The sequence below is a fragment of the Rattus norvegicus genome, chromosome 14 (assembly GCF_021556685.1).
Source record: "Rattus norvegicus strain SHRSP/BbbUtx chromosome 14, alternate assembly SHRSP_T2T, whole genome shotgun sequence".
Lineage (NCBI taxonomy): Eukaryota > Metazoa > Chordata > Mammalia > Rodentia > Muridae > Rattus > Rattus norvegicus.
Window position 1 is genome coordinate 95,701,145 of NC_141547.1, and position 23,335 is coordinate 95,724,479.

At 41.7% G+C, this 23,335-nt stretch overlaps 2 protein-coding genes across 6 annotated transcripts in view; one reads left to right on the plus strand and one right to left on the minus strand.

The window, feature by feature from the left end:
- Nucleotides 1–294: 294 nt before the first annotated feature.
- On the plus strand, nucleotides 295–6,573 carry Fbxo48 (F-box protein 48). 4 transcript variants are annotated; one of them, XM_087583978.1, is made up of 3 exons: nucleotides 295–328; nucleotides 967–1,834; nucleotides 2,278–6,573. In XM_087583978.1, the coding sequence occupies exons 2-3, from the start codon at nucleotides 1,532–1,534 to the stop codon at nucleotides 2,455–2,457; spliced, it is 483 nt and encodes a 160-aa protein (XP_087440104.1). In that variant the 5' UTR covers nucleotides 295–328; nucleotides 967–1,531; the 3' UTR covers nucleotides 2,458–6,573.
- An 11,385-nt stretch (nucleotides 6,574–17,958) lies between these two features.
- Nucleotides 17,959–23,335, minus strand: part of Plek (pleckstrin) — a 32,862-nt gene continuing 27,485 nt past the window's right edge. Inside the window, exon 11 of one of the 2 annotated variants that reach the window (XM_087583982.1) lies at nucleotides 17,959–18,355. In XM_087583982.1, coding sequence (XP_087440108.1) covers nucleotides 18,352–18,355 — 4 coding nt within the window. In that variant the 3' untranslated portion in view covers nucleotides 17,959–18,351. 2 annotated transcript variants of the gene reach the window in all.

Genomic DNA, 23,335 nt, shown 5'->3' on the forward strand with positions numbered 1-23,335 from the left:
GCGGGTTGCAGTCTCCTAGCGAGACATGGCGTACGCGCGCAAACTCTGGGCGGGCTCACAGCCCTCAACTAACCACTAACACCCACTGGGAGTCCCGCCCATGCAGCGGCTGTCACTCAGCGGGGACGCTGGACCTTGCAGTCACTTGGGCAGCCTTTCTCTCCTTCCCTCATGGTGATGAAACTCAGGAAAGACTACCAATCCCAGAAGGCACCGCGCGCGCAAATGGGCGGAGCGTGACTTGAGAGGACGGAACATGAAGGTCTTCCGGAAAAGATTCAAATCCCTACGTCTGAAATCGCGGGAGGAGCCGGCGGCGTGCGTTTAGGTAGGAGTGGTCGCTCCGTACTGCACTGTGGGCGGTCGATCGGTTCTTCCCGTGGTGCCTGTTCTCACAGCAAACAGGGATGCAGTTGCTGGGCAAGACCGGTGTGGGCTCCCTGACAACTAGTCTTGCCCGGCGGTGCTCTACCTCCGCTTGCCCACTCCAAGTGACATTTGACAGGACGGGTGGGTGGAGGGTCTGGAGGTAGCCCAGAGTGTGTGCTCTTCCCGAAGACCCAGATTTAGTTCCCAGTACCCACAGAGGGGGCTCGCCACTGACTGTTATTCCCGTTTTATAAACTAGGTAAGCACAGCTTGTGTTTGTATTGCAAAGCAGCTCAAGGATGATGTGTGTGGTCGTGCTTCCAGAAGCTTACAGGCTTGCTTCCAGAAGCTTACACCGTGCTCCTTGAGAGCATTAGCTGACATCAGGCTTTAAATCTATAGCGATATACTATTCCTAGCTGAATTATGAACTGTTTAGACTGTAGTTGTCCCTCACTGATAGATTCCGGGGCAGTTATCCGTAGCTCCTAATTAGGCACATAAGATAGATTGATTTCTAAGACACTACTCTTGAAGCTTAATTGAACATATGAGACTCTGTAACTATAACCAGAATTTCATCCTGGACCATTCTAGGTAAGTTTATGTCAAGAGTATGCACCTGTCCACTACATCCAAGTACTTAAGTAGTTCTTACATAAATTACTAAAGGTCCAGAGGTTTGTGACTACGTCAGCTTGAAGAGCCCAATGGTGAAGCATCAGTTCACACGGGGACTTTTAATAAATATTAAAGTAGCCATTATTACTAAACTCAGTGAATGCATGATGTAGAGAATCATTTCTGCTTTTTAAAGATAACGTTCTTCCGGAGCAGCAAGAAATAAAACATGTAGAAGCAATCATATTTGCTAAACATTAATGTTCAAAGAGAAGGGAACGTGTCCGTGGTCTCCCGGGTACAGTTCAGATATGCGGCCTCTTGGTTTTACCCACTCCACCTGGCAGTCTTCGAGAAACACACAAGAGACATGGCATGGATTCCACCTTGCAGATTTCGAGGCCGAAAGTCAAGACATGTAAAGTTCTTTAAATGGTGCCCAAACTATCGGGCTCGGAGTAGGATGCACAGTTTGGTCGGAAGAGGTTGAGTATATTTAAACTCTGCCCCGTAGGTTACCTATGAAGACAGTTGGCAAAATATGAAGAAAACTTCCAAGAACAGTAATGCCAAGGTTCCCGGTATGGAATTGAATTCCGAGGATGCTGAAGGGGGGAGAAAAGAGAATCAAAGTAACTTTGTTGACCTGCTGCCCCTGGAAGTCACTTTTAACATTTTCAGCCAGCTAGACATTCCGAGTTTATGTAGCGCGTCCAGGACGTGCACAAGTTGGAACCATGCAATAAGAAACAATGACTCCTTATGGAAACCTCACTGCTTGAGCATAAGAGCTGTGTGCCAAAGAGAAGTAGATGATGATATAGAAAATGGTTATACCTGGAGGGTAAGTTCAATCTTCCAACTTGTTATGATTTTGGACAAGGGGTCGTACACAGTTAAGATAATACTGTAAGTTCTCTACTGAGGGTTAACATGCAGAGTGTGCTGACTTTAGGAAGTTGAACTATTATCCTCTTTCCACTAGCATAGTTTCCACGATGTTTTCTACTCAGCTTTGTACATCTCAGATCCTAAAGTCGGGAACTTTCCTTGTTAAGCAGAAGGGAGGTGAAGAAGCCAATTGCCTTTCCTTCCACCTTATGAAAACCTCCAGTACATACAGTGGGCCGCTCTCTGTATACACACTAATCCATACGTGCACACATGAATTTGTCAATGCGATTAGCATGTGTTTTTCCACATCAGGAACTAATCTCAGCCCTGTGAATGAGTTTCTCTACCAACCACACTGCCAGCCCTTTTGAACGATGATGTCTATGCTTTCAGGTAATACTCCTGAGAAATTACCAGAAGAGCAAAGTGAAAAACGAGTGGCTAAGCGGCCGATACAGCAACATCCGTTCTCCCGTTAGCCTGCCAGAGAAGGCCATGTGCCCGATGGACGCAGATACGTGGGGGGAAATTCTAGATGCAGAGCTGGGAAGAGAAGTTGAAAAATTGCAATAGTTTGACGCCACGTTATCAAGATCACTCAGGCTCCAGGAGACTTTTTAAAATCTGATAATGTCCTTGTCAGCCTTTTAAATATTTAACATTTAAAAGAAAACAAAGTTGAACATGAAACTTTGTTTATATTTTTTGCACTTTAGTTAAAAAAAAAACTGTTCTGGTCTTATACTGTAGGAAAATCATGAAATGTTATTTTTATAAGAAATAGTAGACTAATAGAATGATTTTGAAATGTATTGTTCCATGTATTTATGTTAGAATAGTGCGTTACTTTAAGTAGTAGAATTTACCGTTGTTTCCTATTTAAACCTTCAAGAATTCAGGGGATTTCTGAAGAACTTATTTAAAGATTCATTATAAATTAAGTATAGATATATACTCATAGGAGTAATACTGAAGTGAATAGTTGCAATAGGCTTAAATTGATAATAAATTTACATGTTAGTAACTTAACAGTTTGCACTGAAGTGGAACTGATTGAATTGTCAAATAGTGAAACTATTTTAAAATGTGTTAAACCTAGAGTTTATTTAAACTTGTCTCAGACTAAGATTTTCATTATTTTTTTTACAAACCTGAGATTAGTCTCAAAGACTGAGAATGCATGGAAATCTTCAGGACATTTAATGGCTTTTAGAACCACCGAAGGCTTTATTTACCTTATCAAACTTGCTTCCAACACTTGATAGCGCCACCTAGTGGCACTCCTGGATGCTTCTCCTTACTCATAAGGGAAAATTACTCTCCAAGCCCTGTTTGACCTTGTTAAAGTGTATCTTTCCAAGGAGGAACTTTTTATCCAACTTTGTTCACCTTTTTTTATAAGAGGATACTATGTAGCACATTCCATCTACCCGGTTAGTCCACCTGAATCTGTAAATCAGAAGAAGGTGTCTACAAATATGCTCATTTGTATGGAGTCTTCTGTAGCTGTATCCCTTGCCTTTTGATTGCTGTGATCAAACACCATGGGCAAAACCAGCTTATGGAGAGAAGAATTCATTTGTCCTATAGTTCCAGAGCAATATGCGTCCATCACTGCAAGAAAAGCATGGCAGCAGTTATTAAATACTGGGAAACCAGTTATTTAATAACTGGGCATGAGCTTAGAGCGAGAGGCCAGGTATCACATCCTCAACCAAAAGCATGAAGCAGAGATAACAAACTGGATATAGTTGAGGTCTTAAGCTCTCAAAAGCCTGGTGCCAGTAACACTTCTTCAAGTAAAATCATATCGCCTAAAACTCCCCAAACTTCCCTACCAACCAGGGACCAACACGTATTCAAGTACAAGAGCCTATGTAAAACATTTCTTACCAAACTACCACAGTTATTTTAAGTCTAGGAAACCAGAATTTAATAACTAGACAGATAGCCATCAGAAAAATGTTCCCCTCATAGACACATTTTTTTGTTGTCTCACATGGGTGATTATTATCTACTAGTGTTTTAATGTAAATTAAAAATAAAATAAATTGGAAATGACCTTGAAAACCAGGCAAAGCAGTTTCCAGAGCTCTTCGGGAATTTCCTGAATTCAAACAGCCCGGACTCAAAACCATCTAGTCTATAGTAATTTCCCCATCATATCATAAGACAGTTCTCTCCCAGGATTGGAGCAGTCACTAGAAATTGTCCCTTTAGCTAGTCCTGTTTCTACCTGTTAGTATAACACTGATTTAGTCCTTCTCTAAGTTTGCTATTTGACTGCTTAAATACAGTTGGCTTGTCCCTTCCTGTTGTCTTCTCCCCAGTTATTTCTGATAGTCACATGCTATAGTGTCTAAGCCAAGTGGCATCGTCTACTGCTTATGCCCTTTTAACAAAAGTGTCCCTGGAAAGGAAGATACCCTGCAGATTTAATTTGAGAAGAGATAATTTAAAAAGCACTCTAAAATCTTGGAAATATGAAGGAAAGTGAAGGAAAGTGTCTTACTGTACAACAACAGCGTACATATGTGGGTGTTATTAGCTATTTCTTGTGATGAACGTTCTACCGATTACCTTTTCCTGGTGATAAAGAATACACTCATGGAGAGCTGCCCATCTCACTCCCAGCATCGCTCCGTCAGCCACCGTAAGGAGTCTAAAAGTGGAATGTGACTGAAACCACGTTTCTTAAGCTGGAAGACAAGTGATGAAACCATTTCCTGCCTCAAAGAGAAGTGAGTTCTCTCAGTCAGAATGAATACTCATCCAACAGAAAAACAGAGGAAGTAGAAGAGGAGTTTGTGGCGTGCAACTTTGATCCTAGTCTGTGTACTTGAAGTTTGTATAGTACAAATTGCACTTGAACCCTGCGCTACCCATAAGGTGTTCTTACTGTTCTTTTAATAGTGCACTGGCAGTTTACCTTATTATCTTAGTTTTACGCAAGGAGCCCTACCTATAGGACCCCGTTTGCCCAGCTGTCAAGTGTGTGATGCTTGTAGTTCACACTAGTATTTTAGTTTTAGAGATCTCAAGCCTTGCTCTGTCCTTCCTCAGTAGTTCCTTGCCTCAGATCTGCTCAGCATTAATTCTTTCTCAATCTCCGATAACTTGTTCTTCCCACCCAATGGCAATGTTGCTAAGTCAAGAGTAACTTACCTCCGAAATGTCGCTGATACACTTCGGTGCCTGTTTCATTGGACACTCGGTTCTTGTGGTTCTTAGTGGGCGGGCAGGCATGTCATGCATTTCTTTTCACGCTCTAACCAGTCTTCTAAGTTCTCTTGGGAGACTCACTGTCCTCAAACTATTCCTTCCGTGATGGTGTCCATGAAGGCTCAGGCTGTGGTCCTCTTCTCGTATTCTGAACATCTACTCGCCCAGCACCACTACGACTGCTGGTGTTTCTGTTGTCTATGTCCGTGACTTGCCATCCGATTTGCCCATTCCATTCCAGAAACACTCGTCCCAATCTGCAGGAATCCTACTCGAGTCAGTAATAGCAGAACCAGAGATTGTTACTTTCAGTCCCTACCTGGAAAAGGGGCCAGGCTCCGGGGTAGTTAACTTGTTTCTGCTTTTCTTGTTCCGTGCCTGTCAGTTCTTACTTGGTTGATTATGGAGCCATCTGAGCAGTCGAACCTTCCTCCATGGTTTTCTCTGCTTCACTACTTCTTACCCTCATTTGAAGTAGATATGGCTATGGTAACCTTCTAACCCATGTGCCTTCCTTTTACTGTCAATGGATCAGTATGCCTAAAGGTCCTCAAATTAGCATGTCGTCCCCTCTAATTTAGACCATTAGCTACAGTCACGTAGAGACCAGGTGTATGTGTAAATCGAGGAAGGCTTTTTATGACTCGCCCTGGCTTACTCAGGAGCCTCTTCTCTCACCACTCTCCTGTTCTGTATCTTTCAGTTGAGGCACACCAAACCATTAGCAGTTGCCTGGCCACGCTTGCCCCCTTACCTTTGCCCCCTTGTGCAGATCACGTGACAGAACACTTGCAGAGCTCTCTGCTTCCTCCGCCACCAACTCTTGACTCGCAAAGATCTTTTCCCACAAACCATCCACGATTGGGTATTCTGGATCAAGTTTCCCTCCTAAAGTTTTATACGTTGCTGTGTAACATTGTCAGAGGCTGTCACGCTGTGTCGTCTGTTTCCCTACCTGCCCCTTTATGTAAAGGGTGAATGTTTTAGGAACTATGCTTTAACTCATTATTTTCTGCCTCATAAACTTGCTACAAGGTTTATTTTTAAAATTTCTGAGTTATTTATTGTTTTATTTATTAGTAGGAGTCACATACAGAGTGTATAAGAAAATGCATTGTTGTGAATAATATAAACTATGTGTCACTATAGTAGCAAATTTACTATTTGTTAATGAATAAGACTCTATTCAGGGATTGGGGATTTAGCTCAGTGGTAGAGCACTTGCCTAGGAAGCTCAAGGCCCTGAGTTCGGTCCCCAGCTCCCAAAAAAAAAAAAAAAAAAAAAAAAGAAAAAAGAAAAAAAAGACTATATTCAAATGCAAACTATAATTCCTGCAATGTTTGATATACTCAATGTTAAAATGTAGTTGATTGGCCTAATCTCCTTCAAAGGTATAAGTGGAAGTTTAACTGTTTTGCTGTATTCTTAATAAGCACTTGAAAATAAACTCAATTTTTAAAATATCACAGATGTCTTTTCTTCTGTTATTGGCTACCACAGTCAATTTCTGGTATTATCTTTGCAAATTAAATGAATAAACCTTAAGTTGTTTTCTCATTTATTGAAATAAGTCTTTGTATAACAAGATGCATGGTAAGGGCTTAAAGGTAACACTTATTTATCAGACCAAACCATTGTATCTAGAGCACGAGTATGGGGAGCCAAGTGGAAGAGGCTGTGCCCTCATGAGTAGATAAAACACCAGGCTGGGGTTAGGGATTTAGCTCAGTGGTAGAGCGCTTGCCTAGCAACCGCAAGGCCCTGGGTTCGGTCCCCAGCTCCGAAAAAAAAAAAGAAAAAAAGAAAAAAAAAAAAAAAGAAAAGGGGGAAAAAAAAAACACCAGGCTGACTGCGCACACTGGTGAAAGGGACAAGACAATTAAAAGGGAAATTTTTTTTCACTTTTTAAATTGTTAATCAGTTTAATTTACTGGTTTTTATTTTATTTACTATAGACCTTAAGACATTTGTATATACGTTATATGTTTAATTTGAGAAATATAGCACATCCCTATTTTAATTTCCCTTTTGCTTTGATTTTGTTTTACCTGTTCTCTAAGACTTCAGATGTCCTAACCTTTTTAGTAATAATATCAGGAAGCAAATGGAGAAGCGTGCATAAGATGGGCAGTGTTGTGCTCTCACTTGAAGTTAAGTCAGAATCCACAAAACATCAAACAGGGACAGTGGGTTCATCGGGAGCCAAGTCGGTTATGACAGTAACCAGCATTCCTCGGAAGCCTGCTCTGTACCAGGTACTGAGCCTATGGCGTGGGCACCCCTACTTCACCTCCATTTATGAATTAACTGAAAGAAAGTGATCTTGCAGTGCAGCTCTTAGCCCTGTGAGCTTATGTAATGGATGGTGAGCATCCGGTGAGTTCAGAGGATGTGAATGGCTACAGGTCAAGTGACTTTCGGTACACAGATTGAGCAACCGTGGAAACACCAGGAGTGTTGCAGTACCTGTGTGTGTGTGTCTGTGTGTGCGTGTGTGTGTGTGTGTGTGTGTGTGTGTGTGTGTGTGAACATCAGAGAGATACAAGTTAACATGCTTACTTACTTTCTGCTGAAGCATTTGTTAAACTGATACTTGACCCCTAAATTGTTCAGCATGGATCGTCTGAGGGTGCTTTTCCATATTCACTATCATTGTGTCTGAAGATGGCTATTCTCACTGTATAATTTACAGTCCGTGTAAAAGTTCCCAATGTTCCCCCAAATGTCCTTTATGATTTTTTTTCAGTTGTTATCCAAATAGGATGGTGCATCAAGATCTGTCTTACTCTATTTCTACAGCTCTCAATCTCTCTGCCTCCCTCCTCCCTCTGCCCCGCCCTCCATCCCTCCCTCTCTCAGGACTGGTTTTGTTTTGTTTTGTTTTCCCCACGTTATTGCTACCTTTGTAACCATGATCATCTTATGGGCTATTCCTTATCTGATGCTGTCGTTACATTTTGATCTGGCTGAAAAATATTGAGTAATTCTTCCCTAGGCTGAGGAAGTAAGGAAAGGACGTCTGTGAGGCAACAGAGACAGTATTTTTGCGGTCACTTGGAGCCACTCCAATTACCCATGCACAGCACCTGTATGAAATACGTATAGAAAGAATGCTAAAAGGCAGTAGTAGCTGATTAAACGTAATGATGAAAAGATCAGATAACAGAGCCAGAGCCACAGGGCCTAGTTACTGGTGTTTATTGGTAATTTGAAGATAATGATAATAAATATGTTTGGGTAGCTAGGATAAAGGTAAACGAAGCTAGATCAAAATAGGAACTTTTGACAGAAAACCATGGTGTGGGGGAGAAATGAAAGTGCCAGAGCTGAAACTACAAGCACAAAGTAGGGTGAAAGGTTAGAAGATAATTACAATATTCTAAGAGGAGTTGTCAATAAATTGAGAACTAGCACCTGCCGTCGCCTTTCATGAGGCCCTCCAAAGGGTGTCACTGCTTCAAGACTAACACCAGAATGATGCAGGCCTCACATTTCTGTCTCACAAAGGATTCTCTTCCCCCACCAGCCCTCTGAACACCAACTTCCCTTTACCTTCCATAAACTTCCCCAGTCCTACACATGCACACACATGTGTGCACACACATGCATACACACAAGGGTCTATGCAGGACCTCTACACAATGTCACAGAAGCCACTGTGGTAGTAGGTCCTGTGAAAGATTTAGGGCCTCCTGGGGCAAGGCAGGTGGTCTTCGAGGAGAACAACCACACTGAGCCTGTTCTTCAGAGACCCTGAATTTGGGAGCTGCCCCCTCCACTGGTACCTAGGCCCAGGGGCATTCTATAAGCTGTAAACCACCTTTCTCTCTCTTAACGTGTTGCAACAGTCATTGGCCTCATAGCACTAGAGGATCCCAGGCTCTTGTCCACTACCGAGACCCAGATCTTCATCCTCCGGACTAACCTGTTGTCTTAGTGCTGTCTAATTCCTTACTTGGGATCCACTTCTTTATTTGACTGTATTCTTGAACTGTTACACCTCCCAAATCCTCCCATAGCTTGCCACTGTGGAATTTCCCTACATTTTCCCTAATGCAGCCACTTGGGTGGGGAAATCCTGCCTTTCTCTACCAAAGTCCCAGGACCTAAGTTGGAACCCTGTCTTTGCCACTGAAAGAGAGACTTGTTCATTCACTCCACTCTGCCCTGTTCTGTGCACAAACAGGCCTAACACAAAGTGCTTGGCCTTCCCTGCCTTCCTTTGTCTGCCTAGTTGGCACCCAGGATGCATACCAGGGTACTAAGGTATCGAAATGCTAATGGCTGGAGAATACATGGATTTGGGATGCTTCTGCTTCAATGGTTCCTGACTCCCTAGCTTCTGCCCTCAGAGCTGCAGGAGGACCCTCAAGTAGCAACAGGACCTTGAAACTGAGATAGTTCTTCCCAAGAGAAGCTTCTTCCTGGTAGCGTCACCCCAAGTTAGCATATCCCGGGGACGCAGCTGGGCAGAAAGTTAGGTTCTGTTCAACACGGATTCTCATGCCACAGAACTGAAAAACTCCTATTTCTACACCCTCCGCAGCTCCTATGAGCAACATCCCTGCCCCTGCTCCTTGTCTATTTTATTCTGGAATATCAGGGTTTCCTCCCTCCCTCCATGGAAGGTCTCATTTCCCCATATCCCAACACTAGTAAACCGTGAGTCAGCTGACTTAGCTCCTGGCTGGAACCATGAGGAAAGTCAGGTTCAATTTATTAACCTCCTTCCTGAATTACTGTCACTTTTCTTTGCCCTCTTTTCTCATGGGCCATTGTTTTTTGGTTTTTGGTTTTTGGTTTTTGGTTTTTGGTTTTTTGGTTTTTTGGGGTTTTTTTTTGTTGTTGTTGTTGTTTTGTTGTTTTTTTTTTGTTTTTGTTTTTGTTTTTTGTCCTGCCACCAGTTTAAATTGAAGAATCTTCTGGAAAAAATATCAATAGTAATAGAAACTACAAAAATTAACCAATATCTGGAAATTGGACCACACACTCTAGAATGGTAAATGTATCATTAAAGAAATCAGAAAGATAATAAAAAAATGTCTAGAGTCAAATGAAACCAAAACCACAGATAATCGGAACCTTCGGGATATAGCAAAGGCAGCCCTAAGAGAGAGTTCATAGTTATATACAGTTATATTTATAGAATCAGACAAAACTCACTAATGTAAAGATGTAGCAAAAGGTCTCCAAGAACTAAGAAACAGGGTTGGGATATAGCTCAGATGTAGATGGTCTACAGAGATGCAGAGTTTTAGTTTTAGTTTTAGTTTTTATTACCGTTTTTTATTTGTCTAAGGAGTTTTGTTGACACTCCATACATACAATACGCTTTAATGATCTTGAACCTCTAGTATATCCTATCCTGCCCCCATTCCCCCTTCTTCCACACTGAGCCTAAATTGTTCCTTTCTTTAATTATTGTTACTTGACATATATACATATAAATATAAGGACTACCCTGAGTAGTTGGCTAGGATTACCGTACCAGTCTTGAATCCCCTCTATTAAACAGGACAAAAATCCAATTGTTGTTGGACCAAGCTACGAGTCAACACCAAGATAGGATATCTTGCTGTGCTGTTCATTGTACTTATGAGCATGGCGGCTGAGTAGGACTTCTGAGTGTTTTCCTCCCTTGGCAGCTTGCAAAGCACTCTCTAGCACTTTACCAGCTAGTCCTGAGGGAGGGGGCTTCCGGGTTCAGTCCAGCTCAATCGCTTCAAGTCCTATGTCCAAACTGAAATACCTTCAGCACTAGGGACCTACCTTCAAATTCCAGAAGGCAAGCAAAAGCAACCACAGTAGTCTATATTATTTGGCAGCCTCTTGGACTCCCGTGACCAACAACTAGGAAGGTTTCTTGCTCCTGGTACTGAGATTTGTTGAATCACCCATACTGACATAACTCCCTCTGTGTATGTACACATATGTATGTATGTCATGTGTGATTTTGTACATAAGATAATATTTGTATTTTCCCCATGGCTTTTTAATATCCTCAGTGTTATTTATCCCTCCCTCCTTCCTCTCCCTCTGACAGCCCTCCCTCTCCCTTCCTCCTCCCTCTCCCTCCCTACCCCTCGTTTTCCCCATTTCCCCCTCATAGAATCTGTCACCTGCTGTGATAACAAGGTATTGAGGATGATGAAAGTGTACTATGTAATGTATGGAATGTCATAAGGAAGCATTATTTTCTACAATTAATAAAGATGAGAAGTATGAAAATATTTATAAAATATTTTTATTAGGGCAAAAATAAACTTTATTCATTTTTCTCTTCTGCTTTTAAATCAGAAGAGAACAAAAATGAAAAGATCTTCCAAATATTTAGTCCTCCAGAGCAGCTCCAAAGCACATCGGACATCATCTTTAAGATGGTATTTAATCAGCTGCCAGCAGAGGGAACAGTACTTCAACTGCATCCCCGTGGCCTTGAATGAAAGCCCAGTGTTCCTCATTCTAGCCACGTTTGCTGAAGAAAACATCAGATGCATTGAAGTTTTCATTGAATATTCCACAAGGTGGACCATCAGGTAAAGGTGCTCACCACACATAAAGACAGAAGGAGGGAATGACCTCCTCTCACTGCACATGCATACACACGCACACGCACACACACACACACACACACACACACACACACACACCGTGATGATGATGATGATGATGATGATGATGATGATGATGATGATGATGATGATAAACTGTTTCTCACTGTTTCGCCTTACTTTTGTAATATAGATTGGGAAATAGTAGACTTTATCCAAAGACTGGTTTTAAACATCTGTACAAACAACAACAACAAAAATGCTCATTTTCTTTCACCTAAATGAAAGCAAGAAGTTGAGAGAGAGAGAGAGAGAGAGAGGGGGGGGGGGGATAAGAGTTCCCTGAAGGGCTGCTAATATTAGGAAACCGTAACACCTGAACGTATCCCTTGTGAGGCAAGAGGCACTGTGTTCAGACCTATAATTGTTTTTAACATGATGATAAACACTGAAGACACTCTCTCAAAGCGTGACTAGCTTTGTCCCCCCAGATAGAGGAGCGACCTGAGGTGTTGTGGGTGAAGGTATCAAGGGTCTCTCAGAAAATCTCGTCTGTTTCTGGGAAGCACGCCTGATGTCTGCCTTACTTTTCCCATTTCCGAGTAGTCATGTGTTGATGGCTGAAATGCTCTGCTGTAGCTTTGACCTTCTATAGCGAAGAGCACTTCATAATAAAAATACTGCAGTAACCTCACGTTGTCCCAAAAACCTGTGTCCAAAACGGCACGTAAAGGCAATTACGCCACAGAAATAGCCGAGCCAAGGCATTTATAGAATCGTCAATCAGAAGATTCCTGGTCAAATTAGTGTGGCTTTGAAAAGTAAGATTAGTTTTAGAGATTGTAATTACATCATCTTCTCCTTCCCTTTTCTCTCTCCACTCTGTCCCATATATCCTCCCTTTTTTATTTAAAACTCATGGCCTTTTTTCTTTAACTGTTGTTTCATCGACATGGGTATTTGTACAATGTAACAATGCACTGAGCCTGTATAACATTGCCTGTAGGCACATGCTTCCGGGACTGTCCATTTGGTATCGGATAACCAACTGGTGTCCTCTTTGCCCGGTTGGCTGTAGTTCTTTGTCTAGGGTTGAGGCCTTGTAAGCTTGCCCCCTTCCACATGGGGATGTCCACTGATGTCCTCCTTGTTCAAGTCTTCATCAGGCAGCCACAAGAGCCATGGGACAGGCACACACATAATTCTAGTAACTTGTATAAGGTTTTATTGTAAAGGGCGTTTACCTCCTTGCTTAAGTTACTCCAAGGTTATTCATTCTCTATCTCACTCTCCCTCTCCTCTCCCCTCCCCCTCCCTCTCCCTCTTAAAAGGGAAACAGAAATGTTTTAAGGTAAGTGCAATTGCTCCCCTGATTTCTTTTTTCTTGGTGTGCCTATCATTGGCATATTGGAGAGCTCCTGATCGTCATTAATTTTCTTTTGTTTCCTGCCACTTTCTCAAACATATTGAACAGCTCCGGGAGATTTCTTAGGGAGTCTTTACAGTCTCTCGGGTAAAGTGTCACATCATCTGCAAACAGGGGGACATACATGTTTGCTCCTTGTTTTCCTTTATTTCTCTCTCGGTGCTAAGGACAGAACTTTGTCTTGGCTAGCTCTTGTCAGCCGGACACAAACGAGATTTATCTGGAAAGAGGAACCTCAGCTGGGGGAATGAGCTCCTGCTCTCACTTCCTTCTGTGGTGCATTGTGGGGTGGTACTTCTGGTCATGGTGCTTTATCACAGCAATTAAAATCCCAAGGAGGATGAAATTTGGTACCGGGAATAGTATTTTTGTGACAGACCTGACCATGCGGGTTTGGGGAGTATTATGGAGACATCTAGGACTTCACAGTAAAAAAAAAAAATCATTGAGTGCTCAGAGCTCACTGGACTGCTTGGGGTGGGACATGGGTGGGCTTGGAAGGTGAAAATGCTGGGTTCTCTAGAAGACAATGATAGAATGAATTTATATTAAGAAAGGATTTACCAGATCAAATTACACAGAAAGATCCAGGTAGTCTAACAATGGCTGTCTCATACTGCCACAGCCAAGAATCCAGTAGTTACCCAATCCACAAGGCTAGGTGTCTCAGCAGCCCCAGTCTGGTGAAAGGCCTGAAGGATTGCAGAAGAGCATTTGGTCTTCAGGGTAGACTGGAAACCCTAAGAAGTTGGTTCTAGTATCAGTGAAGGAACGCAGCAGCGGTGAGATGGGTGGACTTGTCAGCAAGAATGAGGACAAGCAAGCAAAAGACAACGCTTTCTTTCTTTCATGACCTTTTATCTGGGCACTTTATCTTTCAAATAATTTGAGCTGAAAAAGTCCTTCACACCAGAGCCTGGAAGCTTGCATTTTTGTTGAATCCAGATCCAGTCAAGTTGACAACCAAGACTGACCATCTGATGGACTTTCTAGCCAAGGAATGAGAACTGTTTCTATAAACCTTGAAAAATAAGGAACTCTCCTAGCACTCCCTCAAGGAATATAGCCTTGCCCACATCTTGAGACCAAGTTCAGACTTACAACTTCCAAAGCTATAAGATATATATTTGTATCATTGTAAGCCACAAACTGTGGTGATTTATTAAAAGAGCAAGAAAAAACTAATGCAATAAATTTTTTTAGAAAAATATAATTAAATATAAGAAATATACTAATCTTAAGTAGCCAACTTGAATGTTTACCTTTTAATATTTAGCAGTAATCCAAAGTTATATTCAACTTCAAGGTCAATCTGTAGAAAATATATAAAGTTCTTTTCTGTACCTTCCCAATTCACCATCCCTAAAAAAGAGGTTTATATCTGCTTACATATAAGGCTTTGACAAGTGTGTGGGACTTTCCCTCATATGAAGTCATTCTGTAGACACCACCTGTGTCCTAGCATTATGTTTTAGTATCAACCAAGAGTTAACATAGGATCCACAAATTAAGGGCATAATCTGATAAGAATGTATTGCAAAACCCAGAAAGAAAGTGATTTCTGTACAAATGCCAGTTTATTTTTAAAGATTCTAAATTCAAGAATACCCAGATAGAGACATGCATAGGAGCTTCCACATCAGTGACACAAAAAATACTGATCTTACCTTCAAAGTAATAAAAGTTTAGAGTTTATTCTAGAGCAAAATATGACTGACCATGGCTAAGGAATATAGATTGAGGGTTTTCAAAAATTCTATACACAGTGTTGTATAACTTACATGCATTTTCATAGTAACGGAACAAAGTCCTAAATCAAGGGTTTTTTTTTTTTCCAAATACATTGGTAGAAACATCAGATATGTTGTATAGATTTCAGCAAAGTAGGTATTGAATTTTATCTAAGGACATCCCTAGCTTTGGGACTCATGAAACTAGAGGCCTTTTCAAGGACAATTTGATAGACACGTGTACATTTAGCAAAACAATAGTAACAACCTTCCTGGTAGGGCCTATGTCCTCCCTAGACACAGGTATTCGAACACTAGTACTAGACACCAGTTGTCTTCCATGGAATGGTCCAATCAGAAAGCCATTGGTTATACCCTATCAGCCATGTCCCTACAGCACCAGTGGACAATTCTTGCCTGCCCAGCCATTCGTTTACTTTTCTGTTTGAATATAAGACCTCCTTAAGTTTCCCATCTTACTCCCGAATTTTATGAAAATTAATGTTTGACTAAACAAGGACACCCCTTTGCTTATGTGCAAGTTTATGTGCTCTGTTTGAGGCCGTGACAAAATGGCCATCAGAAACAAGTTAGAAGAAAGAGTTGTTTTTAGTTCACAGATTCAAGGGTTTCAGTCCACCATGGTCACTGAGTGTGCTGAACCAAAGCAGGGTACATTATGGCAAGCAGGAATCATTGCAGAGTGGCAACAGGAGAGGCCAAAATATACCTCCCCAAAGATACACCCACATTGACCTTCCTCCAACTTTCAGTGATCTACCACCCCCCATTAGTCTTGAATCTACCAATGGATTAAACTATCCGTTCACTTAGTCAGAGCTCTCAGGAATTATCTTTTTAAATTCTCCCTATAGTCATATTTACATATGTACTAAACCGGTCCTCTACACATTAAGCATCTCCCAATTTAGTCAAGTCAATATTTTCAGCCATTACAGTTCACCAACATTAGATTCTATGGTACAAGCAATGGGACAGTTGAAGATGAGCTGAGGTTTAGAAGATAAGCAACACTAGCTATTTAAGGGTCCTTCCTTTCTTATAGAGTTTAGTGATAAATAGAGAAAAGAGAGTAAATTGGAGTAGAGTTGTGGGGTATGGAAGCCCATTTGGAGACTCTTGAAATGACCCAAACAGTACATGGTAGGGTTCTTATCTAATCACAGAAATATGAATATATAGGAAGGATGGTCTTAACATGAATCAAGAATTGGTAACTGGTGAGCTAAACAGAGGCTCAAGGAGATAACGTGATTGGGGGACGTGCTAGACCCATAAAATGGCTCTATTGCCTTTTCCCACCTAAAATTACTCTCTAACTAGACACTATAATATGTGGACCCTTTGTCTATAAATAGAGGACTGTGATAAAGAAGAGAAATCCACTGCTAAATTCAGCATCTAGTCTTGTGAGGACAAAATAATCAGAATGAATATAACCAGCCTATCAAATAACTTGTTCTTTCCCTTGAAGAATACCACAGAGTGTCCAGCACTGGTCTTAACTGTTCACATGCTGGACACTCAGAGCCAAATAATAATAATAGCTAAATAAGCCTTGGGAGGTTGAAGCCAATGCTGTGTTGTCCCTGTATGTGACCTCTATATCCACCACTGTGACCACCCATTCACGTGTCCTTTGTGCTAGGGCTGTGGTGATTGCAGGCCAAGTGACTTGGTGATGGAAGTTTCTGAGACTATTAGAATATGACACACACACACACACATACACACACACACACACACACACATACACACATACACACATACACACACACACACACATACACACATACACACACACACACATACACACACACACACACACACACATACACACACACACACACATACACACACACACATACACACATACACACATACACACACACACACACATACACACATACACACACACACACACACATACACACATACACACACACACACATACACACATACACACATACACACATACACACACACACACACATACACACACACACACATACACACACACACACACACACACATACACACATACACACACACACACACATACACACATACACACATACACACACACACACACATACACACATACACACACACACACATACACACACACACACACACACACATACACACACACACACACATACACACACACACATACACACATACACACATACACACACACACACACATACACACATACACACACACACACACACATACACACATACACACACACACACATACACACATACACACATACACACATACACACACACACACACATACACACACACACACACACATACACACATACACACACACACACATACACACATACACACACACACACATACACACATACACACACACACACACACATACACACATACACACACACACACATACACACATACACACATACACACATACACACACACACACACATACACACACACACACACATACACACATACACACATACACACACACACACACATACACACATACACACATACACACATACACACACACACACACATACACACATACACACATACACACACACACATACACACATACACACATACACACACATACACACACACACACACACACACACACACACACACACACACACATGCTCACACTCTACACCCACTCCCAGATGTCTACCCTTATGCTTCTTCCCAAGGATCCCTTGTCTCTGATCTTTCGGCCGTTTTTCCTTAAGAGACTCTGAGTAATTAGAGAAACCATACACTTCTGTTAAGTAGTCCATAAAAATATTATCACTTTGGGTCGCTTCTCCACATAAGACAGAGGACCCGATGCCCTGCTTGGTCAGGGGAAGATGGCCCCTTGCTATTCTTTCTAGGCCAAACCTGTTGTTAAACATTTGCTTTAAAGTTTCCTCACCCAATTTCTACTTCTTTGAACTTTTGTCTACTTTAATATCATCATTTTCCCCTTCTTAATACATTTCTTTCACTCCTTGCTCTATCTCAGGCTGGGCTTTCCTAAGGACCCAGCTGACATCCTTGTACACTGGAGACATAACGTTGAGCAGACGGGCAGAAAAGCAAGGGACACATGTAGGCCGAGATCTTATGTGTTGTGTAGAGTCTCACAGAAATTGTTTTATTCAGGTGAGAAGAAAACAGGTGGGAGAACTCAGAATACAAAAGAACGAACATCTCGTCCTCCTCCAGCCTTGAGACTTTCTGGAATATCCGTGAGGTCTCCAGAGTTCCCCTGGCAAGTTATACAGGCACAAGATTGTTTTCTTTGAGTGCCGGGATGCGGTGAACAAACATACAAAGTGAGAATTCTTGCTTCAGTGAATATTAAATAAACAATAATGCTACAGCTGGGACCCATCTGAGGAAGGCGAAGACAGAACGCCAACTGAAAGTTCAAAGTCTGGTCTTGAATTCCTCTCTATTTTCCTAGTTGTAGACTCTTGGCCAGTCGGATTCGCGTCAATGCTTCTTGGTATCCTCATCTGTACAACCATAAAGAAGGCTTAGTGTGAGTTTGAAATAAAACAACATTTGTAACAACATAGTTGATATGGTTCCTGGTCTGGGCTACATCTCATATAACTGGCTATTGGCAAATCTCAGGAAACATGTCATTCCTCAGGTAATAATAATAATGCCCAAACAAAGTATACCTTCGTTACCTCTGCAAACAAAGTATTCATTTCACAAGATTAAATCGAGCACCTTATCAATCCTTATCAATCCTTCCCCAAGGAAGACAATGATTCTTGAGGCAGACTGGGTTCCTCCCTATCCTCTCACACATAGATACAGCCTGGTTATAGTTCAAGTACAACCTACAGGTAAACATCGTAAAAAGGACAGGTTTACCAAATGCACAAGTCAGTATGCAGTATTTATCCCCTCCATGTGCTTGCCACCTGACGCATTAATGCCAATCCTTTGGGATAGCATTCTCCAGTGCTCATTTAAGTCTGGGCCTCTGTCACAATCAGAACGTGAAGATCTGAAAGTCATTTGGCTCCTATCCAAATGCAGTTGGGGAAACTTGCATTTGCTTCCTTGATTTGGGGGCCGATATGCACAGTGTGCTACAGTAACTGCAATCACATTGGTGCTGTAAACACGTGTGACAAAGAGAAAAGCTATATAACGTAAGTATCAAGTATGAGACCCCAGTAGATTCTTGTACTTTTACCTCAGAACCTGGGCATTTGCCCTATTGCTTTCTAATTACCCATATATAAGGATCTACATCTTATTCCTCTCTGCTAAGATCTCAGCTTCTGTTCTCGAAACAATTCGAGATCAGGGGTGTCTCTGACTGACTTCAAACTCAGAACAGCCCTGCAATGGATCCACACATACTCAGTTCTCCACCAGAAGAGACATCTTTCATTTGGCCCTCAATTACCATTAATCTCATGCGGCAGGTTTTTCCTGTGTCTGTGTGAATACTTCTTGCTGCTCATCCACAGAGGGAAGTTTAAAACACACGAGTACCCAGTGTACGTGTGTATAAATACATCCTAATCAGTCCAGAAAAAAATGTTTGCTATAACACATCACAGAGTAAAATCCCCCAAAACCTCAAAACCAGTGCCCATGGGTGGAGCCCTTCGCTTAGCTACATTTGACCATAGAGGCTTCCCTTAGGCCACAGAAAGCTCAGAACCCAGAGTCAGGGCTGACAGTGTGCTAACAGGAAATGCTGCTGTAGCTGATAGGGCAGGAACCAGGGCACAGTTAACAGGGTCGCTATGGAAACAAGATAGACACCAAAAGCTAGGAAGAGCTAAGTCTATCCACGACAAGATGGTGAGCTTAAGAACATAGATTCAGAAGTCAGGTAAGCTGAGCTTTAAATATCCTGTAACTATAAGGTAAGGGGTCTTGAGCAAGTTTTATACACAAATGTTCAGCAAAGGAATTCTAGGCAGTTTTGATAAACTTTTAAAAAATCGAAAGCCATTCCCTTAGATTACCATCAATGCCTTCAGTGGAAGAAGAGACAAAGGAAGGGAAGCTAGGGTTTGTAATGTTCCTAAATATGCCAGGTAGTTCATGCATATTGATCTACTTTGGTCCTAACAGCAACACCAATTTCATTTTAACAACAAAGAGGGTGCCAGACTTGGATGTCGCAGAAACGTTCATGTGTCTAAGGCTTGGGCTCCCATGTTGCCGTTAGGAGACAGGAAAATCTGTAAGAGGCCAAGTAGTAGGTCTTCTAGTCGCTGGCAACATGTATTTGGAAAGGAGGTGAGAACCTCAGAATCTTTTCCGTTCCTAACCACACCCACAACCAGAACCTGCTCGCTGCTGGTATAAAATAGTCACCAGAAGCCCCAAACTAGAGACCAGCCAACCATTAATGGAAACTGTGAGCCAAAATAAACTTTTCTCTAAGTTGGTTTCTCTGAGACATTTGTTACAGTGACGGAATGCTAACTGACACAGAAGTTGGCACTAAAGGAGGCTGTAACTACGTAAATTGTGGGACTGCATCTGAGCCCTGATCCCAAGGTTCAGCAGTGTTTTCCCCATCATATCTAAGGCTTGCCACAAACATCTCTGTGTGTTTCTCCTCAATAGAGCTCCTCCCACCTGCTTTGTCTCCTCCACTGACTTCTAAATTTAATGTTCATTTTGCCCTGAAACTAGGCCAAACACAGTGAGGGTATAATTTCACTCTATTTTTAAGCAACTTTTAAACTTTTCGAACTTCCCCCATTATTTTCTTTTTCCGTTACCATCTCCTCTACGTCTCCTAATACATCCTGCATGGTTTTAAAACCTGTATTTAGAGAACACAGAATACATTCTGAACTCTTGGGCAATTACCTTTCTGTCTTCTTCTTGCCCTACATGTCGGTGCCAGAGGTGTTTATATCAATCTCCAAAGTCTATAAGCAATGAGCTACAAGCCTCTGTTTAGCTTCTTTATTATCTCTTGAAAGCACCAAATGGTTATAGATGTCTTCATTTAAATAATTTCCTCATTCTGCTTTGAAAGTCCCTCACTATGGTGCAGTGTGTGTGTGTGTGTGTGTGTGTGTGTGTGTGTGTGTGTGTGTGTGTGTTAGAAACCAAACATTGATGCTCATTTCATGCTGTAAGATTTCAGTATCTTGACTTCTGGTGGTTGTTTTACTTTTCAGACTGACGTTTTATTTATCTGACTCACTATCAGCTGTTGTATGAGGCATGAAGATCATTGCCTCCTTTTATCACCTTGTCTTCTGCTCCTTCTTTCTTTCCTTATTTCAGTAGTCTCGCTGTGTTGCTAAACTCACTCTAAACTCACTATTCTCCTACCATAATCTCACAAGCTCTGGGCTTACATATGTATGCCACTATATAATATATATATATATATAAAGATAAAATATATTATTTCTTAAAACCTCTGTGGCTAACGCAGCCTGCTTTCTTCCCACTTTAAGTTGGAATACTGAGGGGAAAAATGTCTTTCTTGACAGTGTCAGCCATCCTGCAAGGAGAATCATCGGCTTCCTCACCCTCCACATGCATCCTGAGGGTCTTGGCTACCACGACAGTGTTCAAATCATGTCTGTTATCTGATTGATATGCCCAGCAGGATCTGAGTTTTATTTGTAGGCCAAAAAGTTGTTCAGGTATAAAGAGCACATTTAAATAGTCCCTACATACCTGTTTTGTCGAGAGACAACTTCTCCTGAAGAGAAGAAAACTGCTTACATTAGGGAGCCTTCACAATGCTACAGGCCACTGTGCACACCTATATTACTATCTACCTGAAGTCCCAGGGGAAAACAGTCACTAGGCTGTAGTAGAGATGAAATTTCAGCATCCTTAGCACCCCTAAAGAAGGACGTTTAGGTGTGTACTTAATGTGTACTTAATGGGTCTTTTCATTTCTAAGGACTATAGCTGAGGCCTGCATGTTAAAAACAAGAAGCATGTTCTGCCTTATCCTTAAACCATGTCTACAGTGTGGGTGTAAACTGCCTTGAAAAGAAGATATATTTCCTTTTGCTTTGTGTGTGTTAGCACTTTCCTGCATGCATGCATGCAGTCCATATGTCTCCAGTACCTTTGGAGGCCAGAAAAGGGTCTTATATCCCCTAGACATAGAATCATAGCCACCATGTGGACCTGGGAACGGAATCCCAGTCCTCTGCATAAAATAGAAAGTGCTCTGAAGTTCTCTTCAGTCCCTGACTTTTGTTTTGTTTTAAATGACAAGTATATGTAATTGATTTGAGAAGTAGAATAAAACCCTCCTCAGAACATGAAAGGGAAAGCAGTTAATGAGAGGCAAAACAAAATCAACACACCAAAAAGACACTAAGCTGAATCCTATCCATTTCAAAATGTAATGCTGACACCATATTAATAATTATTTGAAAACTAGCCCTAAATAAAATGTTGTGTGGATTCTATAAAGACAATGTGCTGGAGAATCAAAGAAAAGAATAGCCCTTTGCTTCTTGACCATCAATAAATTAACCAGAGAATAACCAGAGCTGCATGATTGGCACAAGGGAATTGAACCCATGCAGAAGAGGAGCTGTAGAATCAGGGAAAGGTTTACTGCTTCCTTTACTGACACCACAGAACTAAGTATTGAGTTAGGAAAACAGTCCCAGTGCTGGCAATTTGACTCAGGACTAAGAACACTGGCTATTCCTCCAGAGGACCGAGGTTCAATTCCCACACCATACACATGGTTCCAGCTCGAAAGGATCTAGTGCCCTCTTCTGTCTTCCACTGGAACCAGGTGTAGCACATACATGCATGCATGCCAAACACCCATACACATATAAATAATATTTTTAAAAAATACCCCTTTGCATGAATACCTGGTTTTATACCTTAGGACGGGAAGTAATTAGTCAGACTGAAAAAAGTCATAGACAAGTTCCTATTTTCAACCAGCTCTGACTAATAACAGGACCAGGAAGCTCTCGGAGCCCAAATAGGAGTTTCTTACTCTTAAGACGGAAGAATTTCATGGCATTGAGATCAGAAGACCTAAAGGAAGTTCACGACTTTGATAGCCTCCATCACAAGCTCTGTGTAGACTCCAGGCTCTCAGTGCTGACCCTGTATAGCTGTATCATCTATTCAACTTGCCTTACAATCCAGTCCCATCCTCTCTCTGAAGATCAGGGAGGTGCTAGCCAGGCCCATGCCCCTCACACATGCAAGGACACTAAATGAGTTAATTTTCTATAAAACTGAAGAGAAACTGAAGGGCTTAGGGTTTGCCCTATAATTGTAAGAAATGATGCATCATGTTCCAGAAAAGAACAAAGGGAGGCCCTCCTTCAGATCTTGATCTAGGCAGCTTTGGCATCTAGAAAGACCCTCGGCTGCCCCTGGCTTCCACTGAAGGCAGAACGCTGCTCTTGATAAGTGTCTGCATGATCAGACAAGAAAGCACACATGCTACTTCATTACTTCACATAATCCCAGCCAAGAACAACAGCTACTTG